Here is a 26,696-nt window from a genome sequence, read left to right as displayed (position 1 = left end):
AGGCTTAAACATCACTGAGGCACTGACTGACACTTAGACCTGACTCATCAAGTTTCCTTACCTGGTTGATCAGCCTTCTCAAGACCCAACTCTTCCTCCTCTTCAATATCCTCTCCCTCCATAGCCTCAGAGGCAGACTTCCCTTCATTCTGCAACTGAATTGCCGGAGTGTTATTCAGAGTAACTCACTACCCTCTAGCGTTTCACAAATGGTTCAGCCACAGCTCCCATGCAGGACTGTTCTGTGCCCAGCAGTAAGGCCACACTAGTCCAAAGGCTAATAGACAATCAAGTCACCCAGCAACACATGCTCTGCTAAGCCAGAGCCTGTAAAAGAATGTGTGGGACCCGCTTCCATCTCCTACCTATGAACTATTACAGAGTTCCTCTTCCCCTCATTTCTCCAAGGTGTATGCTAAATATTTATTGACTTACAGCTATATCAAGACTTGGGTCTTTGGATGTTCAGAGAACAACTACTCCTCCTCAATACAACAGGCATAATTTACCACAAACCTTAGGTCACTACATTAAGAAAAATACATCCAGTTTACTGTAGCAATCCAAGGGACATCCAAGATTTGCTTAAAGCAAATAGATGAAACCAGGAATTTCAGTTTTCTGGGGAAAAATAGCCCCAACAGAACGCATACAGTTAAAAAAAAAATCTATTACTAACCAGTGTTTTTTTTAACCAATCTGCAAGTGGTTTCTATATGCCTTGGAGGAAAATGCATTAAAAACATTTTGTCAGAACAAGCAAAGCAGAAGAATGTGTGCAATGGGAAGCTACTGAAAATTATTCTGGTACACCAGAACTTTGCACTTCACATGGAAGCCAGTTTGTGCAAGAGGAAGACGGGACACAACACAAAGGCTTCTCTGGGAAGGGTCTGTTCTGCCCTTATACAGATCCAAACAAAAAAGTACCTTGGATTCGTTTTGATCTGATTTTCGTGTTCTTTTCATTATTTCTTCAATTCTCTGTTAAAACAGGGAAAATATTTACAATGACAGAGAGAACTTTATATTTCAGCATTCTCGTTTAAGTTTTCATCAGCCATAATACGTTTTCATATTTAGTAAATTGACTACTTTATTCACTGTTTTTAAAGCTTACAAGCCAGAGTTGGCTTTTTAAAAAAACCACACTACTTCTATTTAAACACATCTGAGACAGTTTGCCTGTTCAGTTTAACACCTCAACCACTATTTTAGGCTGAGAAACCTCTCTGCTTTCAAAATAGTATACCTTTTTTCTTTCAAGCCTTTCCTGCAAATTTTGCTGCATAATTCTCTCTCTTTCCAGCCGCTGTCTTTCAGCCTCTTCTTGAGCTTTTGCTTCAGCTTCTTCTCTCTGAAAATAAAACAAAAAGAAGAGAGCATACAGTGCACAACTCATTACCAAGAGCCAAAAGCAGAGCTGTTACAGAGATTCTGGTTCAACACAGACAGGAACATCAGACAATCACGATTTAGTATTACCATACATTGCAGCTAAATGCCAATTACCCAGCTACTGACATGAAATAGATATTACTATGACATTCAGAAACTGATCTGAAAAGAAAAACAATGTGCATGGCTATATTGTGATTATGCAAATGTTCTGAATGTTGTTGAGCTACTCAGTGTTCAAAGTATACTTCAGAATGAAGATTTGTCTAAGAAGGGTAATTTATAAAGTAACAAGACAGCAACTAAATTCTAAACATGGCAAGGTTGACTTAAAAATCTCGGCAGTCAGGTACTACTACCAAGATACTTGGTGCTGAACATCATCTGTTCCTTCTACACTGGAAAAATCTTTTCCAGTATGACTGGAAAGAAGACAGAAGCATAGTAACACTCAGAATAATTGTTATAAACTTAAACAAGCTTTCAAAAGAAACATACAGACACATGTCAATGCTATCCATGAGATACAGCTCTTTAAACAAAGAATTTCATTGTAACACTGCTTTAATTTTCAAAATTAATCTCATTTAAAGAAAGTCCACTTTCTGCAAAACAGCTCCTTCAATTGGAAGGATGCCTTTGTAAAGGTACACAGATACTAGCCATGGAAGACTTTTTAGCAACCGGAAAAGTGGACTTGGAAACACTACCAATCTTTCTTTTAAAGGAATCAGAGCCAGCTGGATAACTTTCCAGACAGACCACCTCCTTATAATCTGTACCAGTAAGCTGGTAAAGTGGGCTCAGTACAACTATTTTATGTGTGCAAAATAGCATCCCAGACGGCTAAAAAGAATTCAAAAATATCTGCTTCTGCCCCACATTTTAATTTATCAAATGTTGAGGGGTGGGGGGAGGGGAAAATCACATCAACTAGGGCAAGGAAAGGACTTAAAGACATTCTCAATCCATCTCAGGCAGGATGAACTCTGCTTTACATCATTCCTGACAGAGATTTGTCAAAACTGTTCTGTAAAAGAAAATCAAAGGCAACCCCCTCGAAAACACATCAGCAGTTTGTATGAGGAACACAGTCAGAGCCTACAGAAAAGCAGACCTGGTGTTGAAGCTCTGCAAGTTTTTCCTGTTCTTCCTGTTCTCGGCGGATCCTCTCCTCTTCAGCTTGCCTTTGTTGTTCTTCATCAGCCAGTCTCTTTTCTTCCTCCTGCTTGCGGAGCTCCTCCTCCCGTTGCGCTTCTTCCTCAGTTGCTCTCTTGGCTATTTCTTCTTCTCTGATTCTAGTGTTTCCAAGACACCGGTTACTGACTGGATATTTATCTCTTTAAAAGTGTGCATGAACATGAGACAGACTAGGAAAGCAGGAAAGGTCTAAGTTATCCAATCACAAAATAATGGCATAAAGATACTTTTTGCTGTGGATTTACAAATGCCACCATCCAGATCAGTCAAAGGAAAAAGCAGAATAACTCGCAAGAACGTATCTAAGAGTACATAAATGTTCTTTGCTGATTAAGTTAAGGCCAAGCCAGGTTGCTCCAATAATGGAATGTTTGACTGAGAACTGGATTAAGTGACAACTATGCAATAAATACCACCTGCATCCACCACATGAATGAAGCTTTTAATCACTGTCAAACATAAATTTAGTTGCATTATCTAAAAGACAGGTTCATCTCTAGTACCATTTCCAGAGATATTCTGGAGGTGTTCGCTGCCAGATCATGCAGATGTACACAACAGTCTGATGACATATTTCTGATAAAACATCTATAGCAAACAATATGCAAGTTTTTGACAGCTTTATACCCGTGAGGGGAAAAGAGACAAAATCTGATGTTCCATCATGTTCACAGAAGCAGAGACAGGTGACCCCTGATCTGGAATCAAGTTAGTCAGCACAAAGTTAATTATTTATTTTTAAGAACTTCTATGCAGTGAACCAAATGCACACTGGTTGGTTTATCACTTCGAATTACTTGGCTGCAACATTGCTGATCCAGATTTCTGATCACTAACATGAGATTTAATGTACCATCAAACCACTCCCTGAGTTCATCAAAAGAGTTTAATACAGAGAGGTTGCGTATTCAAAACACACACAAACGAAACAAAAACAAGTGGTGTACAAAGCTCATGCTAGTCTTGAAATAAAAGCATCACTGGTGGCTGGAAAGAAAAAGCAGCAGTGATTTGCACAGGAACTATGCATTACGTATATACTGAGATACAGAATAATGATTCACACTGCAGCCTATCCTGTCTCAAACAGTGCTAGCACCTGTCTCTGCTTCAGGAACTGCATTAAGATTTACAGGACCTTAAAGCTTAGGAAACATACACAGCCGGAGTGTCTACTCCATCCATACACCGCCACTGAAATCATCCCTTCCTCCTCCTGAACTGTTACCTTTCCTCTTCCTGTCTCTGAATTCTTTCTTGGTCTTCACGCTCTCTTTGTTCCCGTGCTAGACGTCGTTTCTCTGCCAAGATTTTAGCAGCTTCTTCAGCTGTGGTGGTCCCTGCTACTGTTTTGCTACCTGATTCTGCAAAGGTTAAAAGAAACTGCTGTTAAAAAGCCCCAGTAACTTAAAATTAAGAAAGACGTTATAACTGTGAGATTTTCCTTTTGGCCAACTGACCCGCTATCTTTTTGATCAGTGCTCATCACTCAGCAAGTATACCCTGCATCTAAAGGCCCACAATAGCCAAAGCGCCTAAAGAGATGTTGATGCAGAGCCACAGCATCTCACTGACACTGAAATAATAACAACTCATTTCAACTACGCTGATCCAGCCGTATTCCGGATGATACAGTTAAAGCCATTCTCCAATTACCATAGTACTTAAAAAAGCATGTTTCTGAAAAGACAGGCTTATTCTGTAACTCTTACAAACACTTAAAAGAAAACAAACAAAAAAAAAAACCTGCTTTAGGAAATACACTGAACTTCCTTCTAATAAAACTGAATACACATGACCCTAAAGAGGAAATATTGGGGTTTTTTAAATTATTTCTCTTGTTTCATAACACTAACATTCATGCCTTTGTATTTATAGAGTATCTTAGGGCACAAATAATCACCATTTTATATGGCCCAGAAGGCACATACGAATGACTTCAGTAATGCTATATCTCTACACATTTTAGCAACAAATCAATTTCCAGTTTAGATGGAGATCAAAACAGCTCCAACCACCAGGTCAGCAGATACTTGTACAGTCCTGCAGTTTGTATTTCTTCATGTCCTGCCTGGTGTTACGGTGTCCGAACATCAGAGATACTAGTATAAATTATCATGAGGGGAAAAAAAAACAACAAACCAAAACCAAACAAAGACCCCACCGTTGCCGTCCAGTTGCTCTCAATATATATTGAAAGGACTGATTTTTATCAGTTATTCCCACACTCTAGAAATATTACTGTCTGAACATGACTTAAGGACTCATCATCTGAATATTCAGAGAATCAGCTCTTGGTCTCAGCAGAGCAATAGCATCATAATGTTGATGAGGACCTACCTTTCTTCTTTTTAATATTTCACAGATCAGGACATATATGTTTGCTTGACATTTATAAAGCCTTCAAGTCAAGGTAATTTTAATGAACACTGACATCAGGGTTTGATCAGTTATTTTGCTTCTGAACTAAAGACAAATCATTCAAAACACAATGCCATCATTAGGAACTTTAATACCTGAAAAGCTGCTTAAACCCCATGGACACGTAATCACTACTTGCAGCTGTAGGGCATAATTGCAGAGAGTAAACCCTCAGCAGCTGAATCATGGCAGTTTTGTGCATAAAAATTGTTCTGGTGGTACTAGGAAAAGCATTCCAGCACTGATGAAGTCCAGCCACAGAGATTTCTGCTATTTAGATTTATCCAGTGCTGAAGAAGAAGCACTTTCCCATAACACACTTTGCTTCTGATTTGGGCAAAAATGCAGCCATGGTGGTACAAACAAGAATCAGCCATGACAGTTCCAAATTTGAACCCAGTCAAAAGCAGTCCTCCTCCTCCTCCTCCCTGAGCAGGAAAGACCAGTCTTTTGCAGTTATAAGAACCATTAACAGGATCAGCCTGCTCAAGACTTGTATGTGCTTTTCTTCCTATATTCTGCAACTTTTATATTAAAAGAAAAGGAGGGAGGTTTCATTTAGTGTTGCCAATATGCAACAACGAAGAAACCAAAACACCTCTCGTCTCCTTTACCACTTGAGTGTCTTGCCAGTTTAGACTAGTCTGAAATCTCAGTTATATAAGAATTGGTTGACATTCAATGCCAGGTTCAACCTGGTTTTCCCCCTCAAAACTGAACCTAAATAAGATAACTTATTCCTCAGCAAGAAGCCTAAATGTTGTAGGCTTTTCGGTTATAGGATTCTAACATGATAATGATAGCTGGAAATATGATTAATATCTGGTATTGAAAATTATAGAAGGAAATGAGTCACAATGATCCAGAACACCACATATATGGAAAGAACGAAAGGGTAGGAGATCTCAAGTCTATGGGGGACCTTCTCATTGCATTTTCACTTCTGAAGCTTTACTGATGTTTTCCAAATGGTTACCACAATAGTGTTTCCATCTCCATGCACCCCTCGTACAGCCTGTTTCCACAGGGCAGGACATGGGACTTCCCAACATGATTGCTAACATGCCTTAAGAAGATTCTTCCAGTGTTTTATACTCAGCTCCATTTTCCTTGTATTCCCACTGTCACTTCTGGTAAGAACTGTCTTTTTTAAAGGACCTTTTTGTGATGGAAGGGGAAAGAGGGAAATAGGCAAGAGAAATGTCTCAGAACAACTGTAAAATGTACTGTTAGTTGGATGGAGGGAAGATTCCATCACATTTCAAGGCAAGTCGTTTATTCAAAATCACTATAGGAATCATATTCCAAAGCCTTCACTACCCAGACACAAAAGGGTGAGGCTCCACGATAGTTTATTACCTATCATGATGCATAAGGTGAGAGGTCATGAAGGAGCACTTCTTATGCTTTAAGTTGAAAGAAGCCTTTTAACTCTCAGAGAAGCTGTGAAAGGCTGCTGCTAGAAATGACAACTGCTCCAAGTCACTGAAAAATAAAGGCATTCTACTGCAGAACAGTATATTTTAGTAGGAAGACACAAAAAACAAGACAAGAACTTGGCTGCTGCCTGTCAGCAACAGGCAATCAAGTTTAGTTTGAAGGAAAAGAGATGTTATGAAGATACAAGTGCACAAAACTCAAATTAGGTTGAACCTAGAAGGCCTAAAGACTGATTTGCCAAATGCCATCCATTGATGCACTCTGACTTCAGAAACCATCTGGAATATAGTATTGCACCAATCCACAGGGTGAACTGCCTACACAGGCATGTAAAATGAAAATTGCCTTTAAAACTGAAAGCAACTTTTTCTTTTTAAGAGCAAAGATTTTGCCTCACTTAGAAATATTGCAGTATACCAAAACATTCAAAGAGATTAACAAAATCATCTCTATGTTGAAGACCATGTCCACTATTTCCTTATCGCCTATGCGTCAAAGAAAAAGAGCCTCACCCAGCCCCAGTAGGAATCGCTACAAAGATGACTAGCTGGGAGATTAGCAATTACGTAAAATGGAAGCAGATAAACTGGGTTAATACAGTCCAAGGAACAAGGACATGTGTTCTTGTTCCAGAACAACTGGAAGATGCATAAATAGGACATATTGTTACGGAGGTTTGAACTAACCAATGCTATTGATCACAACTGATTATGCACCCTCCGAGGCATCCAAGACATTTATCACAGTAATGTAGCACATCGAGGGATGGGCATTCTGACTGCAAAGATAAATGACGTAACACTGAAGGTGGATGTGCAACTTCATACAAACATCCACATTTGACTATGACATCCAGGCTTCCTTCTAGTAGGCTGTGCCTACTTGACGCAATGAAGTGGATTAGACTAATTGCTTATCTGATATATGGCTCTCCTTAATCTACCACGATAATTTCTCAGTGTGACCTGTGAACTGACCACTTTTTTCTGAAGCAGCAATGACTATATGTTCACTGGAATTGAGACTGAGGCAGGCTTCTAGTTTTGTGAAAACTGGCTGTCAACCTGTGATGCACCAGTAGCTGATTTCATCTTCCAAGCAGGTCTCTAAACAAGCAATTTTAAGAACTACCAACTGGACTTAAAGACCTTTGCAGAGTTTAACTATTGACTTTGCAAACCTAAGCTAGTAGATCCCTCAGCTAGTGTGGCTGAAGTCCAAAAGGCAACCAGGATTTCTGCTTTTCTTAAAATTATAGTACAAGCAGTAATATTGAAAGCTTCTGACTTAAATCTCCAAGTCAAATAAACCAACTACTGCACTAAAATCCACACCCAAAAGTCATACCATGTAAAATTGTTGTATAAATAATCACCAGTGAACAACTTCTGCCTTAAAGCATCTTACCCTCCAGTGGTCTGCCTCACAAATTAATTATTTCACTAGGCCTAGCACACACTGGAGATGTCTTGAATACGAGCGTGTCAGTCACTGAGACTCACTTACCTTCTTTGGTCTTTGTGCTAGCTGCTACCGCATCCCTGTCCAAGGCTAGTGAAGCACCTTGCTCTTGTCCTGTTCCTTCAGTGCTCTTATCCTTTGGTTTGCTCTCTGCTTCAGCCTTCTTTTTGGTAATGTTTATAACACCTGGCGTGAGGGGTGGACGTTGGATGGGTGCCGGTTTAGAGACTGGAGTAGGAGATGGTGGCCTTTGTTTTGACACACTAGGTGAAGGTGGGCGAGTCTTTTGTCTGTTGAAATAAAGAAAATTTTTCAGGGCTAACACTGAAAACTTCAAACACACAATTGAGGACAGCAGTCTACTTTTGTTACTTTACATTATGTACCTCACTTTTAAAAATAAATCCACTCATGAGCTACTGGTGCTTTCCTCAAAAAAGTCAAATAGAGGATTCCAAAATACCCTGGGCACCTGTGCTACTGGGCTACTTGTGGGCTAACAGCAAAACAGGGCTGCTAGCATGACCTTCACTTACTCCGCATCAAAGCTGAACCCTGTGATTCCAGTCCAAGAAATTTCTTACACTAGTACAGGCAGATTAGCTTATTCAGGAGCTCACATGCTTCCTATTGGTTTGAACACACAGACTACAGAAAACCAGGGCGCATTCTGTCTGCACAAAAGAGACAAAGGTTCAAGTAAAAGCTGCACCCCTACTGTGGAAAAGAGAAACGGGACCAAAAATGAAGTCCTTATGTGTGTTAACATGCCATAGCATAGGTCATCCAAATTCTAACAGCACAGCTGTCTTGAGACAGGAAGCACCCTTCATTTTGTTCTGAATAAAAGAAGATATTTAGCCTGGACACATACCTAACTGTAGAAGGTGATGGAGGACGCTTCACCAAATTAGCAGGAGAGGGGGATCTTCTACGGGCAGACACAGATGGCGAGGGAGGACGTCTTAAACCAGAACCTGGGGATGGTTTTTCTGTCTGTGATTTCTAAGAGAATACATAAAAACAAAATAATGCTCTCTCTCTAGAATACATTACAGAGAAGCTGCTACCCCAACAAACATACACCTTCTCAACAAGATGTATTACATTTCCTCTATGTTCCAAAACACAGCCCCAGTCAATATGTTACCTAAATTAAACTTTGGGAACCATAAACAGCAAACAATATGCCTTGAAGACACCAGAGAGATCAAGGACCATAAAAGCCCAATTTGATTTCAATACTGTGGTTTTTTAAGCAAATGCTATTGAATGCTTTGATAAGCAAGCAAAATGCTGAAACAGGATCCCATCCTGAGGTGTTCCAAATTCCCTGATTAATAAAAACCCAATTCCTGTGGATTTTCAACAAACCTGGGTTGGTTCTGGTGAACTGGCATCAGATGAAGATACAGAGGACTTCAATCTGTCGATGCTACGACTGCGCACGGGCACTTTAGGAGTTGGGACTGGGGAATTGATGGAACTGGCTGAAGCTGAACGAGGACAGAGGTGAGATTCTATAAAAGTTAGGAATTTGACAAGACAAAACGAGAACCAAGTGCACAGCATAAGAATAGGAGAAAAGGAAGAGGGAGAAAGAGAGAAAGAAAGATTGTGTGTGTTAGAAACCGTACAGAGAAACACGCAGGCAGTGCACATTGCAGTGGGTCACGGACACAGGCACCACCACCACCACATGATTAGTACTTTGGAAGCAACAGCACCAAGAATAAAACCATTCTGAAAGCAGCAGTCTGGAGTAGATAAAAATAAAATGCTTTTCCAAACAATGTCTAAATTTGCAATACACCAGTGTTACTTTAATTTTAGTCGAGCTGTATTTAATCACAAATACTTCAGCTTTAATGGCTTAGCATCTATCTTTACAAGTTCTTCATGACAGGTTCAAATTTTAAGCATGTTTCCCCCATACTCAAGGAGGAAATCATCCTTCTTTTCGAAGAGTATTTACAAAGCAGCATTACATTAGGAATCTGAGCATTACTTTACAAACTTTTCTTGTGAAATAAGCATTTGTGCAACATTATGTTATTCTACTTTCCCTCTCTGACCCCTTTATAACTATATATGTGTGCCCTTTATCCACATTAACAAATCAAAATAGATGGTGTAAAAGAAACCTATCAAGAGAAAAAGGTCAACTGTTAAACTAAAATACCTTTTCCTACTTGACGTGTCAACCTCTTCACAAATAAAATATTGAAAGAAATAGCATCTTCCAATTGCTTTTTTCACTAACATAATCACAGATTGATAAACATACATAGATGTAAAAATCTACTTCTGAAACTAGATATTGGATTTTTCTATAGCCTGAATAAATTGTGATAGATGCCGGCACTTAATTTTGTATCTTTATGGAAAATACATTTTATTTTTATATTTACAGCATTTGTGCAAGGAGAACTGCATTCTGTTTGTGCATAGTTTGTGCTAAAGCACAGGTACGTTTCTACTGAAATGAAGAAAGTACCTCTAAGTAAACTGATAAAAATGTAAAAGTTATCTTTAATTTGGCAATAGTGAATAAGTCACATGCTGTCAGTAACCGTGAAAAAGATGGTATTTTCCCACATGACATGAACGGAAATATTCATGGTAAAATAAAAGCGGCACATAGGTGTGCAAAAATATGACTGTTGACTACAAACCAAAAAAGTAAAAACCGATTATGACAAAATGGGAGCAGTGTACAAGTGTCACCAATTCCAACAAGGACCAAGTGGTATAAGATAAAAAATAAAGGCAGAATAACATACTTAAGAGGAAACAAGCAAAACTGGGAATGCAAGTTGTAAGGTAAGAGAGGAGAAAGGACTCCACATTGCTTCCAGATACGGGGCATTATTATAACAAATAACAGTTGTAAGACACATGAGATGCAGCTAGGGCTTGCCCACAATGCAGAGATGCCTGCACCAATACTAAATTGAGCCACAGTGTGGGCTTATCAGCTCAGTCTGGAGCAACATAAAATTGCTCGAGCCAGCCAGGGTTTCTCTACAGTATCTTCTCCTTCTAGTATGCCTCTACCACTACAGTCAGCCTGAGCAACGCCAGCTCAGAGCTCCCTGTACTTATGTTAAGATAATCCCTTTGTCATGTTCCTGTGAGAACTTCTCCCCCTAAAGAAATTCAGACTTTGCACTTACTCCTTTCAGCCTCCTTTGAAATTATATGTTTGTTTGGTTTTTTTTTCCCCTTTCATTTCCTAGCACTGTTCTCTGACCAGCATGCCTCAGATTCATTTGAGGGTACACCCAAATGCAGATCTCTGCCAGTTTAAAAAAAAAAATCCAACAACAAAAACCACACCAAAAACCACAAACAAAAGCCAAAACACCAGTCTCTGGTTGTGTCTCTGCAGAGCAAGTAAACTGTCACTGGAGTTTTAAAGCCAGTATTGTTCTATGGTTTTGTAAAGTAAACATGCAACGTAGCATATGAATTAGTTATTACTAACCAAAGAAAATACTGGATAAGTATTATATATAACCATATATTAACTGTCTGATTCATACGGAGGTGTAGTACAGTTAGCGACTATCATATAACTTCTTGCTTGAAGAGCAACTGCATAAGACTTCCAGGCTTTGCTGCCCTCCTGTTACCTGAGGGATCTTGTCCATCAGCCGATAATGTAGCAGCACTTTTACTCCTAGCTAAGGAGGCCTGTGTGGGGGCGAGGAGGCGACTGATAACGCTACTGTCCAAAGGACTGAGCTGGGAGCGACGAGCTAAATGATGGGAACAAATCAAAAAGGATCCAACATGAAATCATATAATGAAAAAGACAAGCAACACAAAGCAAAGGACGACTGTGAGCATTGTTGCAAATCATAACAGTTTTCGAAGAAAAATACTGAAGCCATGGAGAGGGAAATCCAAACTAAAAGCACAGAAGGGTTAAACGCTGCAATCTCTTATGTTGCACTTCTTGTCCTCAGCTTGCTTAATACTAATAATTTTAATGTGCAAAGTCTGGCACACGTACAACAGAGATAAATGCTGAAGTCAGTCAAAGTATGAGAAGTTTTTGACCCAGCTCTTCAGACCTATATTCTCTAGATTGCAGGAAAGGCTGTTCTGACATAATAAACAGAACACTTGCAAGTCAAAGCGAATAGTTATTGTCAGGCATCATTTGCACACACAAATTCACACGGACAGCACCCATCATCCTCCCACACAGGAAAGATTCTGAAGCAGAACATAATTTCCACTGCTGGCAATAGCTGCTAAAAAGTAAAGTTTCTGAATTGTTCACTCAAAGGGAAAGATGTGTTAGAAAAGTTGCTAGTCTTCAGCTTTAGGAAGGACTCCTAGAAAAGAGGTTATTTGTAACCTAGTGGGGAATACACAGACCAAGATAAACTGAAGTGAGAGTGGGTTTCTTCCTTCATTTGCATGCACAGAGTTTAGGCCAGCAGCAGGAACCGAGAAGTTGCTTTTAAACTGAATAATGAAAGAGAGCTTAAAAAGCAAAGGTAAGATTTAACTAAGAAGTGAACATATCAGTGACATATTTACTATATCTTACATTTAAACTGACCAGCTTTCAAATAAGCCTCTCTCTTGCACAGAGAGACATTTTGCTGTCTACTTACAGTGCCATTTAACAAAGTCAAAGTCCTTCTTACAGGACACTTTTTTTTGTCCAAAGGGAGAAATTTAACCTTTACCGTTTACAATTTTATCTTTACCGCTGGATAACTAAAAAGTCATTAAAAAGTCCTAAAAATTTAAGAACCAAGGAAACTACTGAAAGTAAGCCTATCCAAAGTTTACTGTGAATGGCTTTAGAAAGAAATATTCAGCTTTATGAAACAACCACCTGGTTTTTCTTCCTTTTTCACTTTTTCTAGTTCTGGAGAGGATTGGGGTTTACTACTCATTCTATTCAAAGATGTGCTCCTCCTCTTCTCTGTTCCTCCTAGAGACCAAGCGTAAGGAAGATTATTTTTAACAAGATACTTATATATATGATTTTCTAAACTGCCATTCCCATGCTTTGCTTTTGCCAATCAGCTAAAACCACTGATCTATCATTATGAAGCCCTATTTTCTCATGAGCTAAGTGGTTTGGCTATCATTTGTCTGCTCTTCCCCACCCTTCCACTTTTCAGAGGAATAAGCTGGTTTATAGACACAGTTACCCAATATCTGGCACTGCAATGTGCATAACAATATTTATGCCAGAGTGCATAGACTACATGTACAGCAGTGAAAATCTGAGTAAAAACATTTATAATGAAACTGGGACATGGTTTAAAGCCAACTTCAAATATCCCATTTATTGCCTCCCAATTCTCAAAACAAACTGGTTTCTAGCACCTTTCTGTTCCACCTGCGAACCTTTGAGTGCTGACTGCTGAGAATGTAGAGGAACTTTGTTATTCAGTCTGTTTAATGAGGCACTTCTCTTTGTGGTACCTGGAAGTGAAAGCGCATGGATTAATCTTGTTGAAAAGCCTAAAAGTCCCCTCCAACACTTGCCCCACTTCCCTAAGATACAGGAGAGTAAGTCACTTCATAGTACGAATCCTTCAGAAGCAGGAAAACTGGATCAGGGAAGAATTATAAAGCATGATTTCTTACATTCCTGTATGTTACTGATCATAGCAGCAGGATGCTAGTCGCAGCAGACCTCTTGTTTGACCTACCAAGACCATCCTTGTACGCCTTTTAAAATAAATAATTGGATAAGGCCATTGCTCAATTCCATAAGAGTAAGAGCAGGAAACAAAGTGCTCAGCTTAGAATTAACAAAGAACACAGCTGAATAAATACTCCGTTCAACCAGGACAAGCATCTTCCTCTCAATTCTGCATTCTGCGGCTCCACCTTCTCAGGCAGATACACATGCAGAAGCAAACTGGTTAATTCTGTGACTGTATTCCCTGTTGTTTGAATTTAGCCATTATTTCCCAAACAGACCTTTTTTCTCAATTGCCAAATTGAGAGCATAGAACGGCTCTAACTTGCTGTGGTGATCTAAACCAGTCAGTTAGTCAACCTCTATATTGTTGGAGTCTTGTTCAAATTTCTTGTATTTCAGGCCACCTGAGAATTTGTCCTCCAAAGCGAACAAGGATTCACAAACGATTTCAAGGAATGACAGTGAGTTTGAAAGCAATCCCAATTAGTTGATAATTAGTGACTTCCTTTGTTAGTGGCTTAATTTGTACTTTACAGCCTTGTCTCTGACTCACATCCAGAGCTGAACCCTGCAGACACATTATATATAAATATAATTTTAAAATCACAATCAGTCTCCAGTGACTCAGAGCCCCTGCAGCTATGCCAGTATAGATATATTCACTGATTCTCCTACGAGACATCCAGTGTACAAGCACAAGTCTTTCTGGTGCATCACCTTCCAACATGAACTAGCAAAATCACTGTTAGCTGTGTCCATGTTAGGGATTCTTCTAGCACAGCTCACCTGATCAAAGGTTACAGATTGACAGAACACTGCAGTGCAGACCTAGTTGAATTTGTTTTCGTATTAAATAGCTCTTAGCTTATTAATGCTTTTCATCATTTTGGGAAAAAAACCACAACATTTGGCATATAGCCAGCCTCCTGTGAAGCACTGGGAAGATTCCCCACAAGGAAACTGCAGGTTAAAACAAGGGATGTGCTCATGCAAATAATTTGTATTTTTCTTAACAAGCAGATTAGGACAATTCCTTGTGTTTCATCTTTTTTTTTTTTTTTTTTTTTTGATTTGGAGATGGTAGATTGCCATGATTTACAGAATGACCTTGACTTAACATGCTGTAAGGTCTGTTTCACAGTCCCTCTCTATAAGTAGCTTACATGTATCGGGACAGGTCAGAGGGGAGGAGGCAGAGAGAGGACTCACACATATAGGTTTACCAGAGATCCATCCCATCCCCTGCATCCCTGTTAAGAATAGTTGGGTGGTGCACATTTTAAACACGACACGCTGCACTCAGGAGCTTCATCCACCCCAAAACTGCAATTCTAAATGAGACTGAAAGCCACAGAAATTGGCAGACATTTTTCTAGAGTGCAAACGCTCTCAGAAACCCTTAAAAAAAGAAATCAAAGAAACAGTTGGCTTCCAGGCCGTTTCTATTCCTTGATAGTCATTGGCACAGTAAGTAACCCAGAATGCTTGCAATCAGTGGCGCGCGCTAACAGTTTAAGAAATGCATAATTTGAGAATCAGTATCAAGATTACACTAATTTACTGGGCAAGGAAATGGTGTCAGAACTGCACACTATGGTTATAATCATGCTAGAACTCCAGGTCAAAACAATCCTCTCCCACCCAAAAATTTCCCGCAGGTGCCACAGTTTTTCATGCATCTTTCTCTATTTGGTTAAAGCAGAATTCTAATATTAAAAGTGTGTGCTATAGAGTACAGAACTGGCACAACAGAAAGATGTCAAAACTAACTGGATTTTTCCCTTCCCACAGGCAATCAAATGACTGGAGCTGTCCAACAGAACAAGGCAAACTTTATTTTTGTACTATTTCTATTTTGCTGAAATTTTAAGGTGTGATTTGAGGCATGCAAACCCCTAAAGATGATGTGAAATGATTTGTGAATCAATCATTCACCAAGATTTTACTTTAGTAAAACAATTACAGAAATAATAAATAAAAAACCAGCAATCTTTACCGTTACTCTTCTCCTCTAACAGAGATCACATCAACTGGGTCAAAGCCCTGAACAGTCAAGCTGGATTAACAAATTGCATGAAATGCATTTGAGATCAAAATATGAAGTGAATTACACAGCAAGGGAGGAAGAGGAGTATCATTCCACATCCTGTCTCCTCCCAAACAACAGTTAAGCAGTACACCTGCTACCAGCAGACACACAAACACTTACTTCGATCAGAAGTATTTAAAAGCGCTGCAGATGATGACAACCGTTTATTCACGAAAGCTTCTGTCTGTTTGAGGTTTGCTGTGGAGGTGGACCGCTTGCTGGCTGTGTAAAGAAGCGTTTACTTTAGAATCCACCTTCATACCTGAGGAAGAACCTTTCACAGATTGCTGAGAGCTAACTTTGGAAGTATTGCATCCTGAAAGCTATTTCCAGTTTTGCTTACGGAGAAACAGAGGGTTTTTTCTCCCCGCTTTGAACAGACTCAATACAATTAGCACCAGTTTTAAGTGCACAAAAAAGGCTATTTAGTTTTAGTGGAGTAATGCCAGGATTTTAGGCATATGTATGGAAACAGGTGATTTTTAAAACCTGTGCACCTAACATGTAAAGACAAAAGCTACTGAGGTTGTGTGTTGTTAGCAGACTGGCAAGACAGAGAAAGTAAAAAAACACCCCCGAATAACAATAATTTCTTCACAAAGGTACGTCAAAACAGTTTTTCAACAACTAGTTAACAAAACCAAACCAAAACAAATGCTTTTAGAGGGATAAAAGCAATTCCTGAGGAAAGGCAGGAAAGCATTCCTATTTCTGATTACTTCCCAAGTGCTGCTCTATTCTAGAAACTTCTGGTATTTTTCAAAAAGCTAGTCCTTAAATTCATGTTTCCCAACAATTTTGCAACTCATCAGACAAAAAACTTCCATAAGGCATTATTTTTTTTGTAAATGTATACACACACGCACATACATATACAAACTTAAAAATCACATCTCATATGGCAGAATTTCAAGTTTACTACAAGCCAAATAGACACCCACTTTTTAATTTCAAATAATGTACTTTCAGGATGAACACTAGTCCAAAGTGTGAAAGCCTTGGAAAAGCAGGTACCTGTTGCTATGGAAACTCAATAAGCAGAAAACAGAAATGCACACAAAGCAATGCAGACTAGCATAATAAACACAAGAAATTCTATACAAACACAAGTAATTGATTTTGCTGGCATACCGGACGGCAAAGATGATTAACGCAAACTCATTAGTGCATAAGTACCAAAGGAAAAAGCAGCTCTACTCACCACAGAGGCTATAGCAGCTCCTTATAGCAAGAGCCAGGACATAAGGATTCCTACAGACAGCCCTGCCTCTCCATCGTACTTTTGACGCATGTACTCAACCCAGGCTTCCTGAGATAGGGGCTTCCCACAAAACCATTTCACGTGAAGATCAGATTTTGGAGCTGAAGCTACAGAAGTGTCAAGCTCTTGCCACAGTGAACAAGAACAAAGTCTCCATGGGGTAAAAGGGGGATCTACTGACTCCAGCTAAGAAATTAAGACCTGAGCTTAGTGGAACCTTCCCAGCACAACAACAAAACAAGGTGTTCTGTGAATGAAGTGAGAGTACTGGGATAACTAAGACAGCCTTGAGAGGCTTTATATATGAAAAATCAGGAAACTCATAATTCATGTATTTGGGTGTTTTCAAAGGAAAAGACTACCCTCTAGCGTCTGCTCTTAAAAAGAAAGCCTGGCTCCTGCCAGAGCTCAAGCATGTGAGTCAAGGGCCTCCAAACATCCTGGAGATGCTTCATACAAATTTCTCTTTGTTCAAATTAGCACTTGCATGAAATCTGAAATTTGGTCCATCGCCTACTAAGACCCAGAGGGCAGAAAATTAAATCTTGCCTTGAGGAAAACTACACTGAGAGAAGTAACTCCTACCCAGCAAGTTTACAAGTTTTGGACATGGGCTGTGCTGTTTAGCAGAGACAAGGGATGAAACTTCTACTAGAAGATTAAAAAGAAAAAATGACAGCCTGTATATGACTATTTAAACAATAAACAAATAACAGGTTCTATTTTACAGGGAAACAGAGAGCAGTGGTGAGGGCAGGGGCTAATATCCCCTTTGATACCTTGACTGAAAAAATCTAATTGGTAAAGGGTATTCATACAGATATTTGAGTTTTCTTTTTCCAGAAAATTTTAAGATCTTAAGGAGTTAATGCTTTTTTGACCAATACCTTTGCAAATCTATGATCAGGTGGCCTCAATTCTTTCCCTACCTCAACCACGAGATAGCTTCTGCAAACCTGAAAGCTTTGGACAATTCACTAGGAAAAAATCTTTAGAAGACAGCCAGGTCATACAGGTAAGACAGCCAGGTTATACAGGTAAATTACTCTTCTGTATTTTGGGGGAAAGTTAAATTAATCACATCAAGGGATTCTAAATGGGAGAAACATATAGCACAGTCCCACGCAATACCAAGCACCTGTATTGCTTTTAACAGAAGGGGGAAAACAAACTGTAGTGGTAAAGCCAAGTCAAGCAGATGACTGCCATGCAGCAAGGCCTGCAACTGGGTAAGGAGCTGGGAAACACCGCATCTTAAGAAAATCGTTATCAGACAGAGCAGCTCAACTTAGCTTCTGAGTTTCACTGAGAGAGGGTGCTGGAGCACTGCCTATCTGAGGGGGGATAAAATTAGGCTAAATAAAATAAGGTTATCTGTCTCTTAGTACCCTCCAAATTTCTACTAGGACAAGGAAGCTTTCTATTTAGAAAGCAGAGATGCTGGCAGCCCAATTTCTATTCTAATAGCATGTCTCCACTACAGATGCACCTGAATGTCAGTCATCACTAAACCTCCCTCATTTACAAGGGCTCTGTCATCGAGGATGCTTTATTACACAGCCGTGCCACTTCTCCTGGCAGACCCACACCCTGCATGTTTCATCTTAGCACTGACAGCAATGTCATTAATGTAACATTTGACTCTGGGCTTCCATCAATTTTTTAAATTTCAGGCCATCGGCGGGGTACTTGGTGCAGTCTCAGTGAATCACATTCTGTACATAACGCAGAATGGCTGATGGCTGAAGTGTTCAATTACATGGAGTTTACTTTCCAGAGCACACCACCTCTATCACCCACGAATGCTGCTTTACCTGCCAATGTTCCTAAATATTACCGTTGACACAGCCAGTTCATGGAAGAACGTGTCTGATGTTCTAATTTTTTTTTTGTACAGCAATACAATAGACAAGAAAGCCTTTAGTCTAAAATAATGTGAAGAATATTTGAAATCTGTTCCCCCCAACAGTTTTCATTTTAAGAAATGGAGCCTTTAGTCCCAAATCTGCCACAGAAACTGACGGTGGAAAAACAGTGCTGTATTGAATCTTGCTCTTGATGTGCTGTTAGAGAAGGTGCACTACTTGGCCACAATGATGTAATGTAGCAGAACTCATATGGTGTTATTTTTCAGAAATCTCAAACTAACTGTTGTCTTTCCAGGAATTCTGCAAATATAAGGTGAAAGGGACCAAATAAGGATTTTTTAGAAAGCCGGCTAGACTTAGGCATCCTACATGGTTTGGGTAGATTTTAAGTAACAATTAGGTGAGGAGCTTCCAGAAAGTTAAAAAGCTAATGACGACCCTGAAATAGGAATAAATATGAGAAGCATTAATCCAATCGTGATTCCATATTATCCAGTCCAGGTAAGACAGCTGTACCTTTGAAATCTCAACGTAAAGATGAACACAAATTTAGAACAGTGTGGATGCACCAGTGTCTTGGTCAAATGCTGCATTATCTGTTTGTCTCCACAGTCAAATTTTTCAAATTTGGTGCCAGGTTATTCAAACTGACTGACAGTAGCTGGACTTACCTGCTCCTCCTGTTGTTACTTTATCATGCATAAGGTACAGCTTAAGTGCCTATTTTTACATCAGGAGCATGTTTGTTGGAAGACGCTTTATTTTTAATGTGCTTCAGCAGCACCGTGGTTCAAGTCTTCCTCCATGGACAGTCAAGACTCATTTCCTCGCATAAATGAGGAGAGAGCAAAGAATCATAGAATCAAAGGACATTATTTTATGTTTGCTATAAAGTTTAGGTAGAGAATAATAGAGGAGAAAAAAAAAGTGGTCTCCTAAACATTTAAAGCAAATGTGATTTCCTAGTTTCAAGGTTAAATGGCATTTGGTAATGTGGAATACAGTAATTGAATTTATATATGTATCCAACAAACACATGTTAAAAAGGTAAAGCAATCCAGACAAACTGGCTAATTTTGAGGAAAATTAGGGATTCATGCTATGCAGAGAAAGGGAAGAGAGATGTTAAATAAAACACACATGCTTCTGCTGTGTTGCCAGAATAAGCCACAGTAGTAAAATCACACTCAGTCAGACTTTCATTGCATTTTCAAGTCTCTCATTGTCAGCATTACAAGACAGCTGTATTGAATTAGTAATGCTGTGAGCATGCACAGATTTTCAGAATTCAGATTTAGCTGGGTCTCAGCAGAGAGCTATCATCTTAAACTAGCTACAAGAAAAAATTTTGCTTATTAAACATATAGCCTTGACAAATATATCAGTGATCCAAAGCATTTCTATGAATGGCTCAGTCTGTGCACTGTAAAGTGCCAGAAATCCAATGAAAACACATTTAATATATAGAATTATGTTTAGATAATTGTACAGACCCGGTTTTGCAGAACTCTTCTTGGAAAAAGTATCAAACTGCACAAAGGATCCACTCCCTTTCACAAAGTTTCAGCAAAATATAATTTGATTTTGCAAATGTTACTTCAATTGCTGGTAAAACAAGGGAAAAAGAAAACAAACCAAGCCCTACCAGGTATTTTTTGCAAATTAGGAAACAATGAAAGGGTTTGAAACTGCCTTTAAAAAAAAAAAGCTTAGACTACTGAGCTAATTTATATTCAAATACATACCACTAAGAATTTCTCTTCTCCTCCCCCACGCTGTACCCAGTCATCTTTAAAAACCCAAATGCACACATATCCTTTCCCTGAAAATTCCCTCAGGATGCAATGACTTAAGCTGCAGTTTAATTAGCTGGGAGGGATAGTTAAAACCATAGAGGGCTGCTTTCTACTTAGGGATCACATTTGCTGCACAGCTGGCCAAGATCCAGGGAAAGATCTATAAGACGACGTTTTTCCTTACTTTCAGAGAAACAAGAACTCAAGTTTAAAAGGTTAGTAGAGAGTGTGAAACAACAGAAAAAGAACATTTTAGAAATCAATACCACCAGTTCCACCTTCATCTGCAGTCTGTTGTTCTGTAGAGGAAGAAGGTTTGTAAGCTAAGTCATAAGGTCAAATAGCAAACAATACAACTTAACCAAAAAATGGGGGAGCTGGATATCATAATCTAATTTATATCAAAGCACTTTCAAACATGTTATAAATAAGCACTTAAAAGTCAACATTCAAGCTGACAGAAGACACTACTAAAACACACTAAGTACAATTCGACCAATTAAGAAGATTGGCTGAATTGAAGCATTTTTTATTTTATTTTATTTCTTTTAATTTCTGGACAACAACTTATGTTAAGTTACTTATTGGCGGGGTCTTCCAGTTAGGGAGTGCATAAAAAGATCCCTTCTACTGCAATCCTGATTTCCTGGTCTCATTCCAGAATGTTTACAAGGACAAATGGTTAATTGTGTGAAATAGGAAACAATCTCAGCTCAAATTAAACAGCATTAAAATGCATCACCTAGTCTAGAACAGAACCTATTCTCCAAGAAGCTTGGACACTGCCCACTGCATCTCCTTACCCATTACTGGTCATTCAAATAATCAGTTAGCATTCTGTAACTCTAAAGGTGTGTCTAAATGTTTTAGATGTAATACTACTGTACAACTGTTTTTTTTGTTTTGTTCTGTTTATCATGAGTCTTAGCACACATGTGCTGCATTTGAAGGAATCGGAATTATTTTAACATTACACATTACAATTCCCCTTATCTGATGGCTGGGGGCTGGCAATGCAGTGCTGCCAGGTGTATTTCCCATGTGGCTTCTCTCTAGTTCTTTCCAAAGTCAAAAATAGCTCTAAGTCTGAGCAGCTTTTCAGGGCAAGTACAGATATGAAGCTTTCTGCAAGAGCTACCTGTAGATCCTGTTGTAAGAGCCAAGACAGGAAAGGATGCCCAAGTCCCTATGAATAGCGCTGCACCTGCCAGTGTTCGTACATAATATTCTGTGATTTTAGGCATGCTAGAAAAGGTGCTACTTACCTGTTTTGCTCTCTGAATCTGGAGTTACGGACCCTCCCCATGACCATCTCTTCTGTCGTGTTTCCAGTCGCTGACTCCGTTCCAAGGTGCGATGCATAACTGCTTCATATCGCTCCTATCATCAAACAACACCTCTATGAAGCTATAGAACTATAAAGCACAGCCATGCCAGAAGACAAAATATTTTTCCCCCATTATGATTTAAAATCTGTTTTACTGCATAATAACAAGCTTTATTTTATTTTATTTATTTATTATTTTGTTATTATATTATAAAAACTATCATGTGAAGAATTTTAAAGGCAATTAATTGTTTCAAAACACTGCAAACATGATTAGGTTGAGCTAAAGCACAGATAATCTATTCTATTCTTTACTTAAAACAGCCACCAAACAGATTTCCTATTCAGTAAACAGCATTACTTATTTTCTAAATAGGGATGAACCCCAAAGTGAGCAAAAATCATTGCTTACCCTTTAAACTATTTATATTCTGAAGTTATTTCTAAATGTTGCTAAAAATTCTCCATTATAAAATACCAAGTATAAGGTTAGTTGTATTTTCATAGAACCACACAAACACCGACCCAAGTCTTAACAGATTCTGGCATTAATAGAGATATGATGAAACCAGAAATAGCAAGACATGAAGGCAGAACTGCAAAAAAGACCAATCAACTCCAGGCCTCAGCAACCACTGCTGACAGGACAAAGAGGACTGAAAGAAGCTTTCTCTTCTGTCTCCAGGACTAGTAACTGCTAATGTGGGAACTTTATCTCTTGTGCATAAAGATGAACTGTAACCATGCTAGACTGTTTCTTCTTCATAATCAGCTAGGTTTCCATACATGCGTCAACAACAGATTTCTGTTCTGGAATAGTCATATCCCAAGTGATCTTTTGAAGCAGTATTTACAGCCGATACACTGCAGTAAGATACCAAAGAGACTCATTATCCAAACATTTCCCCCTCTTGGAGACACAAGACTTTCACCTTCTTTCAACATCATTTCACAACACAAACTGAAAAAGTCGCAGTGCATAACAAAGTAAACTTGGAAGAAAGGGAGGAAGGATTCCATTCACTGACAGCAGATAAAATTGAAAGTTTTTGTTTGAAATATAAAGCTTAGTTTTCCCTCTGTTAAAGACACCTGAACTAGAGTTTACCTAAGGCGCCAAAGTACCCAGACATTATGTATTATGGAGGTATCTGCAGTGTGGTAATTCTGCAAAGTCGTAGTTAAAACCATAGGCTTCACTTCACAATCGAAAATTAGTTATCAGCTCAAGACATCAACATAAGTTACACAGCTGTACTGGATAATTGAGTAACTGTGAGAAGACAGGTATCTCAACCCTAGCCACAGCTAGTTGTCTTCAGGACTTTCTTAGGCAGAAAACCACTTATTTTTCCACAGTGTTTGCTACTGTGCTTCTTATTCTACTTTATCTAAGGAAGGTGATTAACTAAATGAGACTTGACTGAAGTACCAAACAAGAATGATGGAGACTATCTTTTTCATGAACTTCTATCTGCTATATTTACACGAGTAGATGACGTCTTGCTGGCAAATATTGCCGTACAATGGCTTAGCTTCTTTAAAAGTGATTTATTTTCTAATGTCAGACTACAAAAGTCAAGATCTGTTTTCACTTTCTGGTTGAAAGCAAGGTTTACAGGTCAAGTGCACACCATTTTCCCATGTGCTGGATTCTTCATGTATAACTCTCTATGTACAAAGCCATCTTCCTCCAGAGACCAAGTAAAAGACAAGGTTAACACCAATAATTCATTGGCTGGTCCTTGTCTTCCTTGATTATTCACCCCAGTGGCCACTTAAAACATATCCACCATCCTCAGAATTACATGTACACATGTACTACAGGCTTAGGCGCAACACCTCTTGAAGCATAAGGGACGCTTTTTGCTTAAAGGAGTTGCTTAAAGAGATCATACTGCACTGGACTGCAGTCAAGGCCCACCCAAACATTTCTGCTTGTTCTTCAGCGATGTAAACTATTCCATGAAGTTCAGATGGAATATCTATCTGAACACACCCAGAAGCCAATTACAGATAACCAAACACCAGTGTACAATGCTGCCAGACAAAAGGGGTAAAAAAGATGTATGGCTAGAACAACTGGGGGACTCCAAAGGAACCGCCAGCCAGGCTTACATGCTCTTCACCAATGAGCCACAGCAAGTTCTTACAACTAGCTTATGAAAGGACATGTGGATGTCGTGCTTTTGCTGCAACCACAGCTCCTAAAGTCCTGAGTGCCTCGGGGATAGTTAAAGCTAGGCCTGGGATGGGGAAGGAGGATGTGTGTCTACATAGCCCACTATACAGATGTGGAAAATATTTTTATGTTCTAATACATTCACCATTTCTCTTTCTATTTCACACCACTTCAGAGCACAGTAATATAGGAAAATAATTTAGGAATTTCTTTAAAATTATAGAACTTTGACACAAAGTACCTTTTCCTCCTCTATTTTTTGTTTTCTCTTTTCTTCTACTGCTGCCCTCCGTTGTTCCTCTTTCTGCTTCTGTTCTTTTAGCCTTCTCTGCCTTTCTTCTAATTGTTTTTCATACTGGAGTTTTGCTTTTCTCTCCTTTTCAAGGATTTGCGTCTCTTTGGCAGCTGTAAATTTTTAAGTAAAAATTAAAATAAAACTTAACTATTCATTGATATTACAATGCAACTTACAGTCAAGACACTGCCAAGCAAAATTATTGCCACTTAAAGCTACAACATACAGCAAGATTAGCTTGCAGTGCTGGATGACACTGCACATGATGACAGAGGTGTCTTTAATTCTATCCCCTGGCTGGGCAGGAATTGGAACCTTTCCTGCCATTAGACTTTACTGTCTAGACAGGAATGTCAGGATATGCATATATCCTATATGTTAAGCTTATACTTTTCTTGTCATCCTAATAGTGAAGTCTTTATAAGTAAGTAGTAAGTTGAATATCAAAGGGCAGACCTTTCTATGTTGCGATTTTCATTTTTTTAGAACAAGATATAATGAAATGATTCAAAGCACCGAGTGACAAGATGGGAAAACCCCACAGTTATTGCATCCGAGTTCAAAATAGTTATGTCACTATCCTCTGCAGCCTCCACCTAGGAGCAGCTGTGCACAGTTTAGCAGGAAGCTTCAAGTCCTGTGACACAAAAGTTGAATACACAGTGGAGGTATTTTCTGTGGCTAGACAGATGAAACAAACCGAGACACCAGATAATTATATCAACAATGCACAGGCAGTATCTACACAAGGCCCCCAAAATACTTCTGAATTTTTGTGTCCTAGTCCTATCCTCTCCATGTTATCCTAACGTAATCACTCCTGCTCCTGTGTGGTTTTGCTTTTATGTTAAGAAGCAAACATACAGGCCAGAGAGACACAACTCCTCACAAGCTGGGAGACCAAGAGCCAGCACTGCAGGGCATACTGTGACCCTTTCATCTCTTGCTGCACTTATATGCACTGATTCACGTCACAAATGGCATAAAGCTGGGCAAGGCTTTTATGCACTTCTCTAGGTCTCAGATTCTTTGCTAAGATAAAGCATATACTGCTGACACTTCAATCTAGGAGTCTTTTCAGTGTGCTAAGAAACAAGGGAAGCAGTGTTCAAGGCAATCATTTTACTAACTAAATCTTTTTTGGTTTTCTCTGAATCAGTATTCCCCAAACCTCAGTCTTCAGGTCTATGGGAAGCAGTTCTAAGCTAAAAGTCACCATTGCTGAAGTGGTTTTGTTAAGGCTTTCGGTAATAAATTGGCTAAATTTGCTTGGTGGTCACTGAGAAAAGGAAGGTCAGAAGTGACACAGAGCTTCAAGAAGCTAAAAATCTCTGGAATGTTTTCCTCTCGAATCTAATACTTCTCCATTCAGGTTCACAGACGGTCACTGATGCACTACCAAAAGCAGACCTTGTCTCTTGTCCTCAGCAGGCTGAAAAAAGTGACTCAACAAGGAGTAAGAGAATAAATTATTCCTTCATCACAAATATTTTAGGAAACTGTATTTTAAATGAAACATGAAAATACCATGTTGCTTTTCCCGCTCTTCTCTACGCTCCCTGGCCAGTCTTTGTCTTTCTTCTGTTCTCAGAGTAGAACCATCTATCACTGTCAAAAGGAAAATTGAAGACACTTAATTGTCAGTTATGTTGAATATTCAAATTTAAATAAAAAAGTTGAAAGTCTTTACTATCAAAAGGGTAATGGAACTTCCTGAGAGAGACACATACCACCAAAGCACTGCACATTCTATATAGAGATTAAAGATGTCATCTGAAAAATGCATAGGAAGCTGAATATCCTCCTGTTTGTCCTTTCTATTCCCTCACAACAACCAACCCACTATTTTTAATAGATGCAGCAGAAGGCAGAGACAAGATTAAAAGTACAGTCAAAAGCCTGAGCAGAAGTGAGATATGTGAGGAACATATCCTTATTCCAAATTCAGCTCTGATCCTCATTCTTGTACATATTAAGTCCTATGATCAAGAATTACAGGAAGCTAGGAAAACTCAGTCTGAGAGCAGATAGTTCACCCATCATGATAAATTCAAAATGCTGTAGGATAGCTAGTTTGCAGGCTAAGCAGGACCAAGACTGTTTAAGTCTCTGCTGGTATAAAAATTTGAATTTCAGCAAGAAGTGAACTGGCATTCTGACCAGACCACAAAAGAAAATTATCTTTGTTGTTATGCCCCGCTGAAACGATAGGAAACTTCACCAACTGAACTCTGAACGAATCAAGAGCAAAAGTCTGTCATCAAACCCAGACCTT

General features: G+C 39.0%; 1 protein-coding gene across 17 annotated transcripts in view; it reads right to left on the bottom strand.

Annotated features, from left to right (window-relative positions):
- Positions 1 to 26,696, bottom strand: part of MAP7D3 (MAP7 domain containing 3) — a 46,231-nt gene that overhangs the window by 4,879 nt on the left and 14,656 nt on the right. For 2 of the 17 annotated variants that reach the window (XM_075106760.1, XM_075106759.1), the window contains exons 3-18: positions 25,949 to 26,029; positions 24,368 to 24,531; positions 21,883 to 21,997; positions 20,884 to 20,916; positions 15,813 to 15,914; positions 13,279 to 13,377; positions 12,779 to 12,877; positions 11,556 to 11,681; positions 9,295 to 9,440; positions 8,795 to 8,925; positions 7,966 to 8,210; positions 3,827 to 3,962; positions 2,516 to 2,696; positions 1,253 to 1,357; positions 931 to 984; positions 62 to 155 (exon numbers count right to left, since the gene is read on the bottom strand). In XM_075106760.1, coding sequence (XP_074962861.1) covers positions 62 to 155; positions 931 to 984; positions 1,253 to 1,357; positions 2,516 to 2,696; positions 3,827 to 3,962; positions 7,966 to 8,210; positions 8,795 to 8,925; positions 9,295 to 9,440; positions 11,556 to 11,681; positions 12,779 to 12,877; positions 13,279 to 13,377; positions 15,813 to 15,914; positions 20,884 to 20,916; positions 21,883 to 21,997; positions 24,368 to 24,531; positions 25,949 to 26,029 — 1,911 coding nt within the window. The remainder of the gene's footprint in view (positions 1 to 61; positions 156 to 930; positions 985 to 1,252; positions 1,358 to 2,515; positions 2,697 to 3,826; positions 3,963 to 7,965; positions 8,211 to 8,794; positions 8,926 to 9,294; positions 9,441 to 11,555; positions 11,682 to 12,778; positions 12,878 to 13,278; positions 13,378 to 15,812; positions 15,915 to 20,883; positions 20,917 to 21,882; positions 21,998 to 24,367; positions 24,532 to 25,948; positions 26,030 to 26,696) is intronic. The other 15 variants (XM_075106763.1, XM_075106762.1, XM_075106766.1 and 12 more) reach the window with 15 other exon arrangements.

The sequence above is a fragment of the Phalacrocorax aristotelis genome, chromosome 11 (assembly GCF_949628215.1).
Source record: "Phalacrocorax aristotelis chromosome 11, bGulAri2.1, whole genome shotgun sequence".
Classification (NCBI taxonomy): domain Eukaryota; kingdom Metazoa; phylum Chordata; class Aves; order Suliformes; family Phalacrocoracidae; genus Phalacrocorax; species Phalacrocorax aristotelis.
The sequence above is the reverse complement of the archived record's forward strand: the minus strand, read 5'-3'. Positions and strand labels throughout refer to the sequence as shown.